The following is an 18130-nucleotide window of genomic DNA, read 5'->3' as shown; positions in this document are numbered from 1 at the left end:
AACAATCCATTGGGGAAGATTGACATTAAAAAGCAAAAGTAACGAAATGCATTTATAATACATTGTCAGGTACCAGACCAGTAAGTGCTATGAAGCAGGGTGACTGGCAAGAATGGGGCAGGCAGGGAAAGGAAGGGCATTATACAGGAGGGTCTGGGACGGTCACTCTGAGGAGGATGCAGAGACCTGAATATGGAGAAGACAAACCCGCAGAGATACAGGCTGCACTGTCCAACGGGGCAGCCAGGAGCCTAGTCACATGTGGCTCCTGAACACCTGAAATGTGGCTAGTCCAAACTGAGATATGCTGGATTTTTAAGATTTAGTAAGAAAAATAAAATGAAGTATCTCATTAATAATTTTTATTGATTAAATGTTGATATAGTATCCTAGATGCATAAATAAATCACTAAAATTAATATCATCTGTTTCTTTTTACCTTTTTAGATGTGGCTACCAGAAAATTTTAAATTGCAAATTATCACATATTTTACAGATGCTGGTCTAGGAAAAGAGGATTCCAGGAAGAAAAAAAGAAACGAACAGGCCATGAGACAGGAAGCAGCTTGATGTGTGTAAGGACCTATAAGAAATCCAACGTAGCTGGAGAGTGATCCAGTCAGAAAAGGTTGGAAAGGTAGGCAGAGACCAGGTCATGAAGAGCTTTGTAAGCCAGGGTGTTAGACTAAATATTTGTGCATTTGTGCTTCCCTCCCTCCCCCCACCCTCAATTCATATATTGAAACTTAATCCCCAATGTGATGGTATTCAGAGGTGGGGCCTTTGGGTGGGGCCTTTGGGAAGTGCTTAGGGTGGGGCCCTCACAAATGGGATTTGTGCCCTTATACAAGAAACCCCAGAGATCACCCTCACTCCTCCCACACAGAAAGGCTATCTATGAACCAGGAAGAGGGACCTTCCCAGACAACGGATCTGTGGGGACCTTGATCTTAAACTTCCCAGGCTCCAGAACAGTCAGAAATAAATTTCTGTTGTTTATAAGCCACCCAATCTATGGGTGGCAGGCAGCCTGAACAAACAAAGATGCAGAGTAAAGTTTGAATCTTAATCTAAATACAAAGGAAGCTACTGAAGTATTTTAAGTAGAAAAAAGTTATTCTAAGATCTCATCAACTATTTTGTGGAGGACTGGCAGTATCATCCATACTCCTAGAATATAGACTTCTAGAGATTATTTAATGTGGTAATTTCAAACAGGGGCCCCAGGGGCCCCAAGAGTCAATGTAGGTAATAATTGAGAGTCCATGAACTGATATTAACATTTTTTTAAATGTTTTCATTGATTATTTTTTATTTTATTTTTTTTTAGAGAGAGGAGGGGAGAGGAATAGAGAGATAGAAACATCATTGATCAGCTGCCCCCTACACACCCCCTAATGGGGATCGAGCCCGCAACCCGGGCATGTGCCCTGACTGGGAATTGAGCCGTGACCTCCTGGTTCATAAGTTGACGTTCAACCACTGAACCACACTGATCTGGTCAAGCTGGTACATTTAGTTTTTTCATTCAAAAACAATTTCAGGCCACTGGAAGAGAGGTGTGGTATGTTTGGAATTCAGTACTCTCATTTAACCCCTTAGAGACAAGAAAACGCTGAGGCCCACAGCTGTGCTAAGCGCCCAGCCAGGTCTGTGTGTCCAGCTTGGACTACTGTACTCACTGCCCTGCTAGCTACGGTTCCACAAGCAATCATACATTCCCTTTAAAAACTACCAACTTATCTAAGGACACGTAACAAATCATGCTAAGAAAAGATAGATGAGAAAACCCAGTAAGAAGAACAAAGAGGTTAAAATAAATTGAAAGTGGTATTTGTACTTACTGGTATGTACCTTACATTTATACAGTAATATCTTATCTTTATAAATATTCATAAAAACCAATGTCGAATACAACTCTTCTAATTTTCTGATGAATAAGTAAAGGGGTGCATGCAAGATATATTATTAGTGCTGGTCTTTTTCTACATATTTTTATTGATTTTAGAGAGAGAGGAAAGGAGAGGTGTGAATGCCACATCCATTTGCGGCTAGGGTTCAGGATCTGGAAAAGGGGCCATGCACAAACGAATACACTAGATAAGAAATATGAATTTAGAAGGCAGGGGGGGCCAGGTGGAAAACCTTTCTCTAGTGGAGAGGCTCCCCGAAGCCCTGGCCCTGTTAGCTTTTATTCAATTTTAGAATACACATCTTGCCCTCAGTTAGGCAGGCAATCTGGTAGCAGACAGACTATCTTAAAGGTCAGTAAATATTAGTAAAGATTTACTTTGAGACTATTAGGTCAGGAAATTGCTTGAGCCATCATTATCTTGACAGAACAATCGGTGCATAGCTTTAGCCCTTGCTAAGGCTCAAGGTCCATCAGCCTTCCAAAGTTCCCTGTTGCACTTTCATGATAGTGTTGACAATGGATAGCTTCCAGCAGAGAGGGAGACAGAGAAACATTGATTGGCTGCTTCCTATATGCCCTCTACTGGGGAGGGAGCCTGGTAACCTAGGCATGTGCCCTGACCAGGAATCAAACTGGCTACCTTTTAGTGCCTGGGATGATGCCCAACCAGCTGAATGTGCACACCAGCCCTGGCCATTAGTGCTGGTCTTAGGAGGAGACAAGTGAGGTCAGGTCACAGTCTCCCTCTTAACTATCTCTCCTGTATAGAGGAGTTGAAAGATAACCTCATTTGATTATAAGGTTATCCAATGTCTGTTCTTACAGAGGCAGCAACTGTAGCAGTTCTGGGCACGATGGATCACAACAAACAATTCGCAGGCCAGGCCTCTCATTTATTATACGAACCTGGGTGAAATACTTAAACTCACAAGCTTCGGTTTCCTCATCTGCTAAACAAACAAAATAGTGCCACCTCCTACGGGTGCTTTCAAGATTAAATGAGGTAATAACTACCAAACATTTAGCTCAGTGCTTGGCATGTAGAAAGCACCGAGTAAATGTTAGTTATTTTATTATTGCTATTTCACTGCAGATTCTTACAGACTGGCGACTCGCCAACATACCCCACAAACTGGCACACCATAAGCATTCTACACTGAATAATTAATCCTAAGTGTAGTGGCTAGTTATAGCTTTACCGAAAACATTAGGTCATTATCCATCAAAAATGTTAAGGATCTGGACATATGGCACTTGTTTCCTAAAGTTACCTTATGTAGGAACTGTCTCTATCCTCCAGTAAATTATAAAAGAGGAAAATGTTTTCTTCCGAACGGATCTTCATGGAAATTATGACTACCAATGCAGTGTATTCTAGACATTTATTTTTATTACTCCAAGAGTGTCTGTGACCAGCAGTGGAAATACAAGCAATGTCAGAACAGTCTGCCATCACACCTTAGCAGCAGATATGACTTGCACTCTTCCAGCTTCCTTTCTCTCTCCCCATGCTCTATCTTACCCTTCCTCTATTTTCTCCTCCTCCAAAGACACTGGTCCCCCTGCCTCCCACCACCCCTCCCCTCCCTATCATCTCATCTTCTCTGGTCTTTTCTGTATCAACAAATGGAGCAGAAGCCTGAGCCCTGGGGTTATCACAGGGAGTTTAGCTGTACTCACTTTGGTCCAATCTTCAATAATAATAAAAGCATAATATGCTAATTTGACCAAATGTCCAACCAAACATACTTCCAGATGAAGCCAGGGCTTCGAGGGAAGTCTGGGTCCCGGGTGCCAGAGGGAAACCAGTGCTGGCAGCTGGGAGAAGGAAGGCCTACTCTTGCAAGAATTTCATGCATCGGGCCTCTAGTTTCACCATAAAGAGTTTTATTCCCAGTGGATTTTAAAAATCAAGCAATCACTAGACCACAGCAACTAGACTTGAATTTTCTTTGGCCTCATTAGAATAGGGGCTGATGTTTGCATTACTCCTCCAAACCCCAATTACTAGGCCAGGCCTTCCAAACTCCCAAACATAATCTATTTGGGCCCAAGGATGTCAACAAAGCTAACAACTGAGGCATTACCTATGGTGGTCAGATCTGGGCCGCTCCTACGCCACCCGGGCCTGTACACCTGGCCATCATTTTTAAAAAACAATCTTGACTATGACATTCAGTCTGGAAAAAGGGTAAGCCTGAAATTCTTGCTCAAATCCAAACTCATCTTTTTTCTGAGCCGATATAAAATAACTATGGAGCATAGTGTAGTAGAACAAGTGGGCTGCACTCTGGTGTCTGCTGCTGGTCATGTGATCTCTGACAAGGCCCTTAACTTCTCAGCCTTGGTTTCTTCAATGCATAATGATACTCCATCAGTCTCAACTACCTTGTGTATCTGAATTTAGACCATGGTCTCCACTGTCTCTAAGCTCTTCTGGAAACCACACCCACGATCACCAAAGCTAAAAATAAATAGACAGAGGCACCAAGGAAGAGAGCTAAACAAAGGCCTGTGGCAGGAATCCCACCCACCAGACTTCAATATCCGCAGGACTGAATCCAGGCTACCATGGGAATGCTTTAAGAGTATTTTTGTCACCACACAATTTGTTGACTCATATGTAAAATTTATATTTATTCACTTATTAAACACTGTGTACTATGTATAAGGCACTATGAAAATGAGAGGCAAAGACCCTTTCCTCTTGAAGGCTTGCATATTTATGTTACCTAAACAAAAGTCTAATTATATCCATTTTTCCACTGCCTAAAAGATTTGTTGCTGTAAATCAAGCCACGTAAATTCCCATAGTTAGGTCGTAGAGGAAATGAGCCATAAAAGAAAATTTCAGAATGACACCTGCCTTCCTTCACATCAACCAATTCCAACAATATACTCCTATTTACCCTTTCTTCTGTAGGCAGTAAAGAATCAGTGTGGAAAAAAAAAAGAATCAGTGTGAGCCTGGAAAGTGTTGCCAAGTGTTTAGAGTGTGGGCCCAATGTGCGGAAGGGTCGTGAGTTCGATTCCCAGTCATGGGCACATACCTGGGTTGCAGGTTATCTACCAGGAAAATTTCTAGGTCCTCCATCAAAAAATATTTTAATTTACATATTCAAATTATGTTCAGCTGTTAAAAGACCTATTTGAGATTAAAGAAATCTTTTCCATTGTTGGTAAAGCTGGGCTTTATTGGGAGGAATGTCTAAAACACAATTAAAAGTCCTGATAACTTTATTGATTTTAATAGGTCTTAGTCTATTTTATTTTTATTATTATTTCATCATATGGTTTGTGTCCTGAATTTCCTTTTAAATATTTTTATTAATTTTTTTAGAGAGAGGAAGGGAGAGGGAGATAAACATCAGCTGCCTCTTGCAAGCCTTCCACCAGGGCTCAAGCCTGAAATCCAGGCATGTACCCTGACCTGGAATCAAATCCGAAACCTTTCTGTGCATGGAACAGTGACCAGCCAACTGAGCCGCATCACCCAGGGCTGTCCTTAATTTCATTTCAATGTCCCACCACCTGAGGAGTATAAATTCTAGCAACATGCATATATTAAGAAAAAGTCCATAAAGCAATTGGTAAAATTTATGTTTAAAAGTAGTTAATTGCCGAAACCGGTTTGGTTCAGTGGATAGAGCATCGGCCTGCGGACTGAAAGGTCCCAGGTTCGATTCCGGTCAAGGGCATGTACCTGGGTTGCGGGCATATCCCCAGTAGGAGATGTGCAGGAGGCAGCTGATCGATGTTTCTAACTCTCTATCTCTCTCCCTTCCTCTCTGTAAAAAATCAATAAAATATATTTTAAAAAAAAAAGTAGTTAATTAAGACCTTCTACAGGCAGAGTAACCACTTGCTAAAAAAGAGTCTGATAAAAATAGATCAGTTCCAAAAAAGTAAAATAGAAACTGTCATTAACTCTGAAATTAAAGCAGCAAAACAGAAACAACCTCCTGGCTAATTTGCCTAACTCACTAGCCCTGTTTCCTCATCCCCAGTTGCAGTTCTGTGGAAACAGTCAAGATTGTTAATTGGGAACATGATACTACATTCTCCTGCTTTCCTCTCATCTCACTGGGCACACTTCTTACTCTCCTCAGTAATGTCCCCTCTTCATCCTCCCTGCCTCTAAATGCTGGCTTGTCACCAGAACTCAATCCTTAAGCCTCTTTTCTTATCTTCTCTCACTCCCTGGGTGATGTTATCCAATATCATGGCTTTATATCTAAATACTAGTGGCCCAGTGCACAAAATTTGTGCGCGGGACGGGGGGGTGGGGTCCCTCAGCCTGGCCTGCACCCTCTCCAATCTGGGACCCCCTCGGGTGATGTCCGACTGCCAGTTTAGGCTCAATCGCTGTGGGATCCGGCCTAAACCGGCAGTTGGACATCCCTCTTGCAATCTGGGACCTCTGGCTCCTAACCGCTCACCTGCCCAATCACCCCTAATCACTCTGCCTGCCGGCCTGCTCATCCCCAACTGCCCCCCCCCCCCGCTGGCCTTCTTGCCCCCAACTGCCCTCCCCACCCTCCACCAGCCTCATGGCCCCCAACTGCCCTCCCTGGCTGGTCTCCCGGAAGGTCTCCTGGTTGAATTAGCATATTACCCTTTTATTAGTATGGATAAATTTAGACCCCTGAAAGATGTCTTTGCCTGCTTGATTATCTCCATTTGAAGGTGCAGTTTCCTCTGCCTATAATGCTGTTTTCCAAGAAAATCCCTGTGGCTTGCTTCCTTGAATCCTTCAGGGTTCTTGTCAAATGCCAAGTTATCGGTAAGGCCTTCTGTACCACCTTATTTAAAATTGCAACCCCACCAACCCCACCATTCTGCTGGCACTGGCCTAGTCTTGTATCTCTGCTTTATTTTTCCTCATAGCAAGCATTAACATCTGGCAAACTATATATTTTCATTATTTTATACACTAGAATGTAAGCACTATAATGGCAAGGACTTTTGACTGCTTTGTTCACAGTTGTCTCCCATACCTAGGACACACCTAGAAAAAAATCTACACCTAAAGGCTTTCAAAATCCTTTCATTCAACTATTTGTTGATACTGCAATGTTATCAGACAAAATTGTTACTTCAAAACACCAAGCATTATAAGGAACAGAAATCTTAATCACCCACACTTATGCATAGTGTTGCAAAAGCAAAAGCCAGTTTGTGTCTGAAAACGAATTAAAATTATTTTTTTACTGTTTAATTTTGTGGAAGTCTTAGCACTATGCCTAAAGAGTCCCAAGCCACACCTACAGGTGTTGTTTTAGCTTTACTAGGCATACTGACTTGAGACAGAGGAAGAAAAAAAATTACAGGCTTTTTCCTTTTATCAGTCACCACTGACAGAAGGCCTCCAAGTGACCTTGTGCCACAAACGTTTAGTATGTTTAGGGAAGAAGGGATTCTAGAAAATAAAATAATCCTTCCACCAATCCCAAAAGAGGAATCTCTCCAAATACCTCTGCAGACATTTTTTTCTAACTTTGTATCCCTGAACAAAGACATTTTTAGTATGTACCTGAAATCTTGGTTGAAGAAAAAACATGATTACCTAATTATACATACAGAAAAACTGGTACTCATCCTCTTTTTTTAAAAAAAAAAAATTAACTAAAACTAAACAAGAGTGTTTGTTTAAAACGTTTTGCTGTGAAAATGACTTTAAAAGATGCTCACTTAGCTAAGACGTGGGTTGACGGGTACTGTATCTTAAGGCTGAACAGTTTTGTTTACTATTGTTTATTATTTAGTGGATTATTATTCCTGGTTCCCACCGACCCAAAAAGAAAAACAGAACACACACACACACACACACACACACACACACACAACGCGCGCAACACATTGGAATGCAATATCCAAAGGAAGCTGCTCGAAAGGCTATGACCTAAGTGTTTAACACTGACACAGATAAAGTTCAGGCGGTAGATGTCACTTGTCTCATCCATTAAAAAAAAAAAAAAAATCAAGCTTCAGATCCAAGAAAGCAAGCAGAAAGAGGCGTGAAAAATGAAGTCAGTCGCCTCTCCCCGGCCTCCTCTCGACACTGCGCACCGGTTACCCCCCTCCCCACCCACCCACCCACCCACCCTCCATCCATCCTTTAAGGGCGCCTTTTCCCAGCGTCAGTTCCCCAGCTCAGCCCCGCACTGCGCCATCCAATGAGTCAAGAGGCGGCACCGGAGCCCGTTCCAGGGAAACCCAGGCGGCAGCACACGGTGCGCCCGGCACAGGGGGAAACATCCAACTCCTGAAACTCGGGAGCGGGATGCGCAGTGTCAACAGAGCGTCGTGCCGGCCCCGAGCGTTCAAAGGTCCTCGCCAGCTCCGTGACTGCCCAATCGACAGGATTGCAGAAGGTGGCTGGCCGTCATCGCGGAACCGGGAACGTTCTGGGAGGAAGTCCAACCAGCCTCCCGCCGGCGCTCGCCCGGAGCCCAGCCAGCTCCCACGCCCCCTCCCCCAGGGGGGCCGAGCGCCGCGTCACGTGCCGGGGCTGAAACTTCGCGGCCGGGCACGGAGGGTGGGAGGGGGAGACGCGGGATCGCAGCGAGGCCGGGGAGTCGCCGTGCCCGGTGACTCACTGGCCGCCTCCGCTGGCAGCTGCGGGCAAAGGGACCGGCGTGCGGGTACGAGCCGTGCCCTCCCGGCCACCTTCGCCCCGGCCTGGCCCCCACTCCCGTTATTAATCACCCCGCGCCCCGCAGACAAGCCCGCGGGCTCAGGAACACACCCCGCACGCGAAATAAATAACCATGTCAGTAAATCGCCGCCCGAGCGCCCGTCCGGCCGGGGAGCGGGAGCTGCCGGCATCTGACTTTGTCTGGAGCCCGCACCCCGCCTCCCGCGCGTCCCCCGCGGCGCCGCCACCGCCTGGCCTTACCCGCCAGCTCGTCGGGCTCCAGCCCGCTGTCCGCGTCGATCCCGCACAGCACGAAGTAGTGCGCGAAGCGGCAGGCAGCCGGGGAGGAGCCCGGGCCGGGCGCTGCGCCGCTCCCGCTCATCCCGGCCCCGCTGCGCCCGCCGCCGCTCGTAGGCTCGCTGCCGCTCCGCTGCGGTCTCCGCGCGCCTGTCCTAGGGCGAGACCGGCGCGCCCATGACCGCGCAGCCGCCGCTCGTCACCGCAGCCTCGCTCCTCTCGGGGCGCCGGAGCAGCGCCGGGTCAGTCCCGATGCCGACGCCGGAGCCGATGCCGGTCCGGGTGGGGGAGGGGCGCGCAGGGGGAGTGTCCGCGGGAGAGGCTCGCTCCGCTGCAGCCGCGCTGGCCCGCCGGGAGCCCGGCGTCTGGCGCCCGTAGGTCAGCTGAGCGGCGCTCCCGCGGTGGGAGCGCGAGGAGGGCGGGCGCCCGGGCCGGCGCGTGGGGTTGGCGGAGGGAGACGGGGGGAGGGCGCGCGCGAGGAGCACGCGTTTGGGCCGTGCGCGCACGCGCCCCGCGGGCTCCGGGAAAGCGCAGGGCGCGGGCGGGGTGCGTGCTGCCAGCCGGGCCTGCGGCGCGGGGGGCGACCACACACACACACACACACACACACACACACTAGCGCCTCCTGCGCTCCGCCAACCAGCAGCGTAGGTTAGCCCGAGCGCGGTATCCTGCCTTCTCATTTTTTAATGCAGCTTTGGGCAAGGTGAGGAGCCACGCTGAGATCATTGCCCCACAATGGTCTGGACCATCAGCATCTTTGAAACTGTGACATGGGCAGATGCCTATCTCAAGTTAAGATCCTCGTCCTGAATCCCCCTCACCCTCATTCGCAAGCCATCCTTCCTCAGGGAATTGGTGAAGCTCTGCGGGAGGTTGGGGGGGGGGGGGCGGAGGGGGCGGGGAGCGGACAACTCAATAGCCGCAAAGCATTGAGACTTCCCAAAGAACTACAATGGCCAACTTCTCTTCCCCGCCCCCGCCCCCTATTCCCTAACCTGTCCTGCCATTTTCCAGGTCAGTGTAGAATAGCCTAGGCGCTCCAGTTTCCCTGCTCTGCACTCATTTCATATTATCAGCTCTCACTGCAGGAGACTGATAAGGCAACAGGAATTCGACCCTGAACTCCGCTCCTCACGCGGCCATGGCTTTCTATCTTGCTCTTTCCTCTGATTATCCATTCTTCAGAAGGAGCTCGTCAGCCAGTTCTTACTCTTTAAAAGGTGAAAAACTGAATGGATATCATCTCCACATTGTCATCTCTTTCAGGATTTGGGTGTAAGGTGGGGTGGGGTCGGGTGGGGTGGGGGCACCATGAACACACAAGCAAACCTTCCAGGGAAGTGGACTGAGAACAAACCTCAATTATTTGACTGAATAATGTTCTTCCTGAAAGATACCATCATTTACTGTAGCTTCTATCCTCATTTCTCTCTCTTCAATTCGAAATGTAAGAAAAATCAGGAAATCAGGGTGAGCCAGCCTGGATAATTGACCTTTATCTTCTGTTGCACTCTGCCCTTTCCCTTCAAAACACATGTAATGACTTTTCCTGTGTGTCTTCTTAGCTGGGTTGTAAGCCTCACAGAGCAGGAGTCATGCTCCCTGCTTCCTCATGTTTCTAATAGCTAGCAGAGCCCTGGTCCCACATCGCCCCTCAACTTGTATTTATTGAATGAATGGTAGAAGGGTGGTTATCTAGGTAGTACCATGCTACTAGGAAAATACACAAACTTTAATATCTGTAACATATTAATGAACACGTGTAATTGGTTATGCAATTACTGCTTTTCCTCATATAGAGGGCACTAAAATGTATAAAGCAAATTCACTAATAAGAAGGGGAGGGAGTGCCCTGGTCAGGTAGCTCAGTTGGTTAGAGCATTGTCCGGATACACCAAGGTTGCAGGTTTGATCCCTGGTCAGGGCACAAAAAGGATCAACCAATGAATGGATAACTAAATGGAACAAAACGATGTTTCTCTCTTCCTTCCTCTCTCTCTAAAATCAGCAAATAAAAAAGAAATAAAAGAAAAAGAAGGGGAGCCCTAGCTGGTTTGGCTTAGTGGTTAGAGCATCAGCCCACAGACTGAAGGGTCTCAAGTTCGATTTCCATCAAGGGCATGTACCTGAGTTGCAGACTCCATCCCCAGCCCTGGCTTGAGGCTTGTACAGGAGACAACCAATTGATGTGTCTCTCTCACATCAATACTTCTCTCTGTGTGTCTCTCCCCTTCCCTTCCACTCTCTAAAAAAAAAAATCAATGGAAAAAATATCCTCGGGTGAGGATTAACACACAAAAAAGGGGATTGAAGAAGAAGGGGAGGGAGTGATGGAGGTATATGTGTTTCTCCTATTTTTGTTATAGCTTCTTACAGAATGTTTGTTAAATTCTAGACTAATCAAACAAAGAACAACAAAAAACTAATTTGCTGTTTTCACTAGCCAAGAGATATGTTACTTTTTGTTCATTTGAAAAGTAACTGCCGAAACCGGTTTGGCTCAGTGGATAGAGCGTCGGCCTGCGGACTGAAGGGTCCCGGGTTCGATTCCGGTCGGGGGCATGTGCCTGGGTTGCGGGCATATCCCCAGTGGGAGATGTGCAGGAGGCAGCTGATCGATGTTTCTCTCTCATCGATGTTTCTAACTCTCTCTCTCCCTTCCTCTCTGTAAAAAATCAATAAAATATATTTTTTAAAAAAAAGAAAACTGATTTATGAGCTTGAAAGCCCTACATTACTGTTTTTAAGATGATGAACTAGAATGAAGCCCAAACAAACAATGTATTGAAATATGACCTATAAATCTCATTAAAATAGACAAAATCTTTCCTAAAGATTTCAAGAAGACAGTCACACATTGCAGGATTCCACACTAATTTGAAAATATCTGCGTACATTTCTAATTATCACTTCAAATAAACACTGTGTAGGTATAATCTGCAGTAAACTGCAATGAACAGTTGAAAGAATTATCAAGAATTAACTACACATCATTGCACACATGTTTTCCTCCAAAATAATGACAGAGATAAATTAGTGTAGTGAACACAAATGACTTGAAATAAATCCCCCAAAATATTTAAATTGTATTGAGGAGGAGAGAGATCATATCCTGTTCCCACATTAAGACAACCCTTGTCAACCCCAGTCTTCAGCTCCACCATGCCATCCACACATGCACACAAACAGGAGAAAAGGGGTTGCTAAAATAACTCTTTAGAGCCCCAGACATTCATGGGACCACACTTTTCTTGTAGTCAGCCACCTTAAGCCACCAGATTAGCAGTGCTATCAATTTCTACTCTTCTGTTTCCCGTAGGCAGCGGCTGATGGTAGAGCTCAGCTAGTCCAAGTGTAAGTCATGCCCTCCATCTGCGGTTTTACTGCAGTCCTTCAAGGGCAGCAGATCGCTGCTCAGATGCTTGGAGCGCTGTCTTGCATTCGGCTGTTGCTCCTTGTGCATTTGCTGCCTGAATTGAATTGAGAATTTATTGCAGTGGAGGCAATAGTCCCAACTTTAACCTCTGCATAACACAAAACGTGCCAAATAATCACAATTCCAATTGAAGAAAATCTTGAGTGACATTTTCTTCCACCAGGGTTTTAACTTTCTGGGAAAATCTTATCGCAATAAAGTTATTTGGAAAATCAATAAAGATATTCCCTTATCATAGTTTCAGAAAAAGGGTCAGTTTATGCCAAGAAGAGTTTGGTACAAAACAGATGACTCACAATTTCACATAAATCTGTTTCTACCTTATACAATAAATCCAACATTATCTCCCCAAAAATCTCCTGTATAAGTCATTGTGTTATGCTTTGAGCACCTGAAACTAATAAGATATGATGCCTCTTCTTCAGGAATTTGTAGTCTAGTAGGAAGGAAAATACTTTTCAGAAATAATTAAAATACCCAAAAGAGATGATAAAAATAAAATGTGGTATATTCCACATGACAAGTTCAGAAAGTGATATGGAATTTAGTGAGCAGAGATGTGAAATCTTGTTAAGAAATCCAGTTAAATATTATGAAAGTGCTAATATTTGTGATGGGCCTTACAAGAGGAGTAAGATTTTGTCAGGTTGATATAGAAAGGAAGACATTCCAGGCACAGAAATAACTGGGGTATAAAAAGTGTGTAGAGAACAGTAGTTAAGTTGGAGCCAGATCATGCAAAGCCTTGAATGCCAGGTAAGTAGGGTTGACTCACTTTCTTATACTCTTACTAGAGGCCCGATGCACAAAATTCATGCAGTGTGTGTGTGTGTGGGGGGGGGGTCCCCTCAGCCTGGCCTGCACCCTCTCGTAATCCAGGACCCCTCAGGGGATGTCTGACTGCCAGTTTAGGCCGGATACAGGATCCGGCCTAAACTGGAAGTCGGACATCCCTCTCACAATCCGGGACTGCTGGCTCCTAACCACTCACCTGCCTGCCTGCCTGATCGCCCCTAACTGCTCACCTGCCTGCTTCATTGCCCCTAACCACTCTGCATGCCTGCCTCATTGCCCCTAACTGCTCTCCCCTAACTGTCTGCCTGCTTCATCACCCCTAACCACTCTACCTGCCTGCCTGATTGCCTCTAACCACCTCTGCCTCGGCCCCTACCACCCCAGCTTCATCCAGAAGGACATCCAGAATATTGTTCAGCTTTCCGGTCTAATTAGCATATTACCCTTTTATTATTATAGCTACCTACCTTGCTGGTGCCTGGAAAGCTAGTCTTAGCTAGCTTTGAGTGTGTTTAACACAGAATATTTGAGATCAGCTAAGCCAGCCCTTCATTTTACAAATAAATATCTAAGTCTCACAGAACTTTGGTGATACACAAGTTATTAGTGAACCAGGAGCAAAGCATAAATGACTGGATAATAGGACATCTTAAAGGCCCTTTTAATTCTAATGTCTATAAACCTATGAAATCTCTTTACTTGGCTTGACTAATCTTTCCTCTATATGCTGCTTATAGCTTCAGAGATTCATTTTGGATTTGATTTTTTTCTTCGTATAATGAAAAAATTTCAAATATAAAAAAGACTAAAATAACAAGCACCTACATACCCATCACCTAATTTTAATATTAACATTTTGCCACTTTTGTTTTATCTATTTGTTTTTTACTTAAGTATTTGAAAGTAAATAAGGCGTAACATTCATCAACATTTTTTCAAACAATGTTTAAAAACTGTCTTAAAAAAACTTCTTTTTCTCCTCTTGGTAGATTGTATTTTGTGTTCAAAACTCTTAATATTACAATGTTTGCAATACACATATCTGACAAGAAATTTTTCTACAGAGTATTTAAAGAACTCTTACAACTCAATAAGACAACCCCATTTTTAAATGGGCAAAATATTTGAACAAACACTTCACAAATGAAAATTTTCAAATGGCCAAGAAGCACAGGAAACGATGCCCAACATCAGTCACTGTCAACAGATAAAGATCAGGGATGACTAAATCACATCAGGGATGACAAAATCACCAAAGGATACCACTTCCTGTGCTCCAGGATGGCTGGAATTTAGACCGACAGTATCGACAGTATCAAGTGTTGGGGAAGATGTATATATTGCTAGTTGGAATGCAGTGATACAACTTGGAAAGCAATTTGGTAGTGTCTTATAAAGTTACCGTATGTCCAGGCAAATTCCACTCGTATGCTTTTTCCCAAGAGAAATTGAAACATATGACCATGAAAAGACTTGTTCCCACAAATGTTCATAGCAGTTTTGTTCATAATCCCAAGCCAGAAGTCACCTATGCTAGTTATCAAGTTATTGTCTCGCAGATTCAAATCCACCTTTCTTTGCCCTGCTTTGTGACGCCGGAGCTGGAGCCTGTAAGCATGTCTTCTCTGCCCACTGGCACAATGTCAGGCCTTGTCAGATTGAGGATCCTGCAGGAACGCTACAAGGTGATATCAGCAGGAAGGCATTTCCCTTCTGGGTTCCAGTCTTCCCATATTTTTACTCAGCCCAGGGACTAACACTTGGTAGCCCTCCCCTCCACAGCCCTCACTGGCCAGTTCCAGCCACAATCTCAGGCCTTGTTCTCCCCGCCCCGCACCACCACCCCACAACCCCCCACCCCCACCCCCGCCCCAGGCTGCTATCAGAGACCAGCTCCAAGCTGCCCGTATTACCTGGGAACCCTGGGCCAACTATGGGCCAGGTCCAGCCTGTATCCTTTGGCAAGTTTCTTCATCACAGACAAGCAGCTGTGCATTCCTGTGGCAGCCACGCTCTTTCCAAAGAGGTCTGCACCAAAGCCTGTGAGGGGCAGGGCATCCCCCCTAAGTCCTTGGCTCCTTCAGAGTTCACTCTCCCTCGTCCTACTTGCTACTTCCAGGCTCTCTTTTACCCCTTAAGTCATTAACCACCTTTCACTAATTACTGATTCTATTAAATTTTCCTGTTCAAATGAATGGTTTCTGTCTCCTGATATATAACCTAGATGTCCATCCTCAGGTCAACGAATAAATTTTTATGCTTATGCCCTAGACTACTACTCAGCAGTAAAGAAGAATGAACTTCTGATACATTCAACCAGGTGATGACTGTGTCAAAAATATGCTGAACAAGAAGATGCTGGATGCAAGAGTCCATAGTGTGTTATTCCATTTATGTGAAGTTCCAGAGCAGGCAGAAAGCAGAGCAGTGGCAGCCTGGGGCTGCGGAGGGGTAGGGAATCGACTATGAAAGTGAACTCTCTGGAGTATGAAAAAATGTAATGTCTTAATTATGGTGGTGATATCACAGGTACTCACATTTGTCAAAACCCATTCAATTATGTTCATAGAATGGGTGCATTTTAATATCTGTACATTATAGCTCAATGAAATCTACTTAGAAAGAAAAAAAGCAAAAATTATGTCAATTTTTAATGGCATTTTATGTTTCAAAACTTTATAATTCCTAATATTCTACTCATTTTGGTTGATTGACAGAACGGATTCAAATTCTTATTTTAAAAAGCTTGTTGCATCTTCATTTTCTCAGCTGGCATGTTTTGAGGCAGTTTGGTCTGCATGCAAGGTCACACTGCCTGGGTTCAAAGCTCTCTTCTTACCCATAAGACCACCTGCTTAATGTGACTAAGCTCTAAGCTCCTTATTTGTACAATGGGGATCACACTAGGGCAGTGGTCTGCAAACCGCGGCTCTCGAGCCACATGCGGCTCTTTGGCCCCTCGAGTGTGGCTTTTCCACAATATACCACGTGCGGGCGTGCCCGTACAGTGCGATTGAAACTTCGTGGCCCATACACAGAAGTTGGTTTTCGGAAAGGAGATAGACGAAACAAGTATACAAGACGAGTGTGGATGGGAGAGTTGGAAGGGGTCGACCTCAGTGAACGTACCTCAATCAGATTGAGGACGTTTTTAGCAAAGGCCAGCTTAGGAGTACCCTAATTAAGTTAACAACAATGTACCTACCTATATAGTTTAAGTTTAAAAAATTTGGCTCTCAAAAGAAATTTCAATCGTTGTACTTGTTGATATTTGGCTCTGTTGACTAATGAGTTTGCCGACCTCTGCACTAGGGTCATTGTGAAGTTCAAAGGGGACAGTACAGATAATGTGCTCAGCATAGCGCCTGGCATACAGCAAGCATAGAATACATGAAAGGTATTGAGCTAACTAGTTTAACATACAAAATCTCATTATTTGACTCTTAGCAGAAATTATGGGATCAGAAAACCAGTGCTTGGATATTGCTATAAATATTTGAAATTCTTAATGAAAATTCCAGAAGGTCCGTGCTTCTTATGTAGCCCCTCAGAATACAGCAGGGCATGGTCAATTATAATCAGACAGGGCCAGTGGGGCTATCAAACCCTAGCCCTGGACCCACTCAATACAGTGTGATAGACTGGGAAGTGGGGGTGAGGATAACCCAGAATGTGTGCTGGTGCCAATAGCAGAGGTTATATTTGGGGGTCAAACTTGGCATCCAAGGTGGGCCACAATCTCTAGAAGGTATCTAGACGTCCTCAAAAGGGGTCATAAGATTTATTTGTTGCCAAAGGTGGCAGAAGAGAGGATGTAATGCAGGTAGCCTTCAGAAGGCTGGGCAAAGGGTCAGCCTCAGGAAGTCATAGGAGTCACAGCTTCCACAGTTGGATTAAAAAGTGAAGGGTTGCCCTGACCGGTTTGGCTCAGTGGATAGAGCCTTGGCCTGCGGACCGAAGGGTCCCAGGTTCGATTCCAGTCAAGGGCATGTACCTTGGTTGCAGGCATATCCCCAGTGCGGGGGGTGCAGGAGGCAGCTGATCGATGTGCCTCTCTCATCGATGTTTCTAACTCTTCCTCTCCCTTCCTCTCTGTAAAAAATCAATAAAATATATTTTTTTAAAAAAGAGTGAATGGTTGTGCCTGGCCAGTGTGGCTTAGGGATTGAGTGTTGACCCATGAACCAGGAGGTCATAGTGGTTGAGTGTTGACCCATGAACCAGGAGGTCACCGTTCAATTTCCAGTCAGGGCACATGCCTGGGTTGTGAGCTTGATCCCCAGTAGAGGGTGTGCAGGAGGCAATTGATCAATGATTCTCTCTCATTGATGTTTCTATCTCTCTCTCCCTCTCCCTTCCTCACTCTGAAATTACTTTGTTTTTTAAGTGAAGGAGTGAATTGTGTCCTCCCAAAAGATATGTCCCAGACCTAATTCCTGGCACTTGTGAATGTAACCTTATTTGGAAATAGGGTCTTTGCTGATACAATAAAGTTAAATATCTCAAAATGAGGTCCTCTAGATTTAGGATGGGCCCTAAACCCAATCCTAGTGTCCTGATAAGAGAAAAAGAGATTTGAGATATAGAGACACACAGAGGGGAAGGTCATGAGAAGACAGAGGCAGAGATTGGAGTGATGTTCCTACAAGCCAAGGATTGCCAAGAGTTGCCTGCAGACACCAGATGCTAGGAGAGAGCCACGGAATGGAGTCTCCCACACGGCCCCCAGAAGGAACCAACCCTGCGGACACCTGGATTTTGATCTTCTGGCCTCCAGAACTAAGAAAATACCTTTCTGTTCTTTTAAGCCACCAGGTTTGTGGTAATTTGTTGTCCCAGCCCTGGGAAACTGACACAGAGGGAAACTGGCCAGGGCCCGGTCTGAGAAAGGAACTGGAGACCTAGGTAGGTTATCAAAGTTGGACCCAAGATACGTAAGGCTCAGGGCTCATCAAAGGAGTGTGATGTTTGCATATAAGATAGGATTGAATGTCAGTAACCTAGGCACAATGACAAATTCTAAATAGGAAACACAGGGAGTAGATTT

General features: G+C 45.1%; 1 protein-coding gene across 1 annotated transcript in view; it reads right to left on the bottom strand.

Moving 5' to 3' along the window:
• The window catches only part of DENND5B (DENN domain containing 5B), a 177826-nt gene extending 168884 nt beyond the window's left edge, over positions 1-8942 (bottom strand). The window contains exon 1 of the mRNA XM_081083696.1: positions 8814-8942. Within this exon, the coding sequence (XP_080939822.1) occupies positions 8814-8934 (121 nt within the window). The 5' untranslated portion in view covers positions 8935-8942. The remainder of the gene's footprint in view (positions 1-8813) is intronic.
• Positions 8943-18130: the final 9188 nt, after the last annotated feature.

This window comes from Myotis nattereri (genome assembly GCF_964212035.1).
Source record: "Myotis nattereri genome assembly, chromosome: 2".
Classification (NCBI taxonomy): Eukaryota; Metazoa; Chordata; class Mammalia; order Chiroptera; family Vespertilionidae; genus Myotis; species Myotis nattereri.
This window is presented reverse-complemented; position numbering and strand designations above follow the sequence as displayed.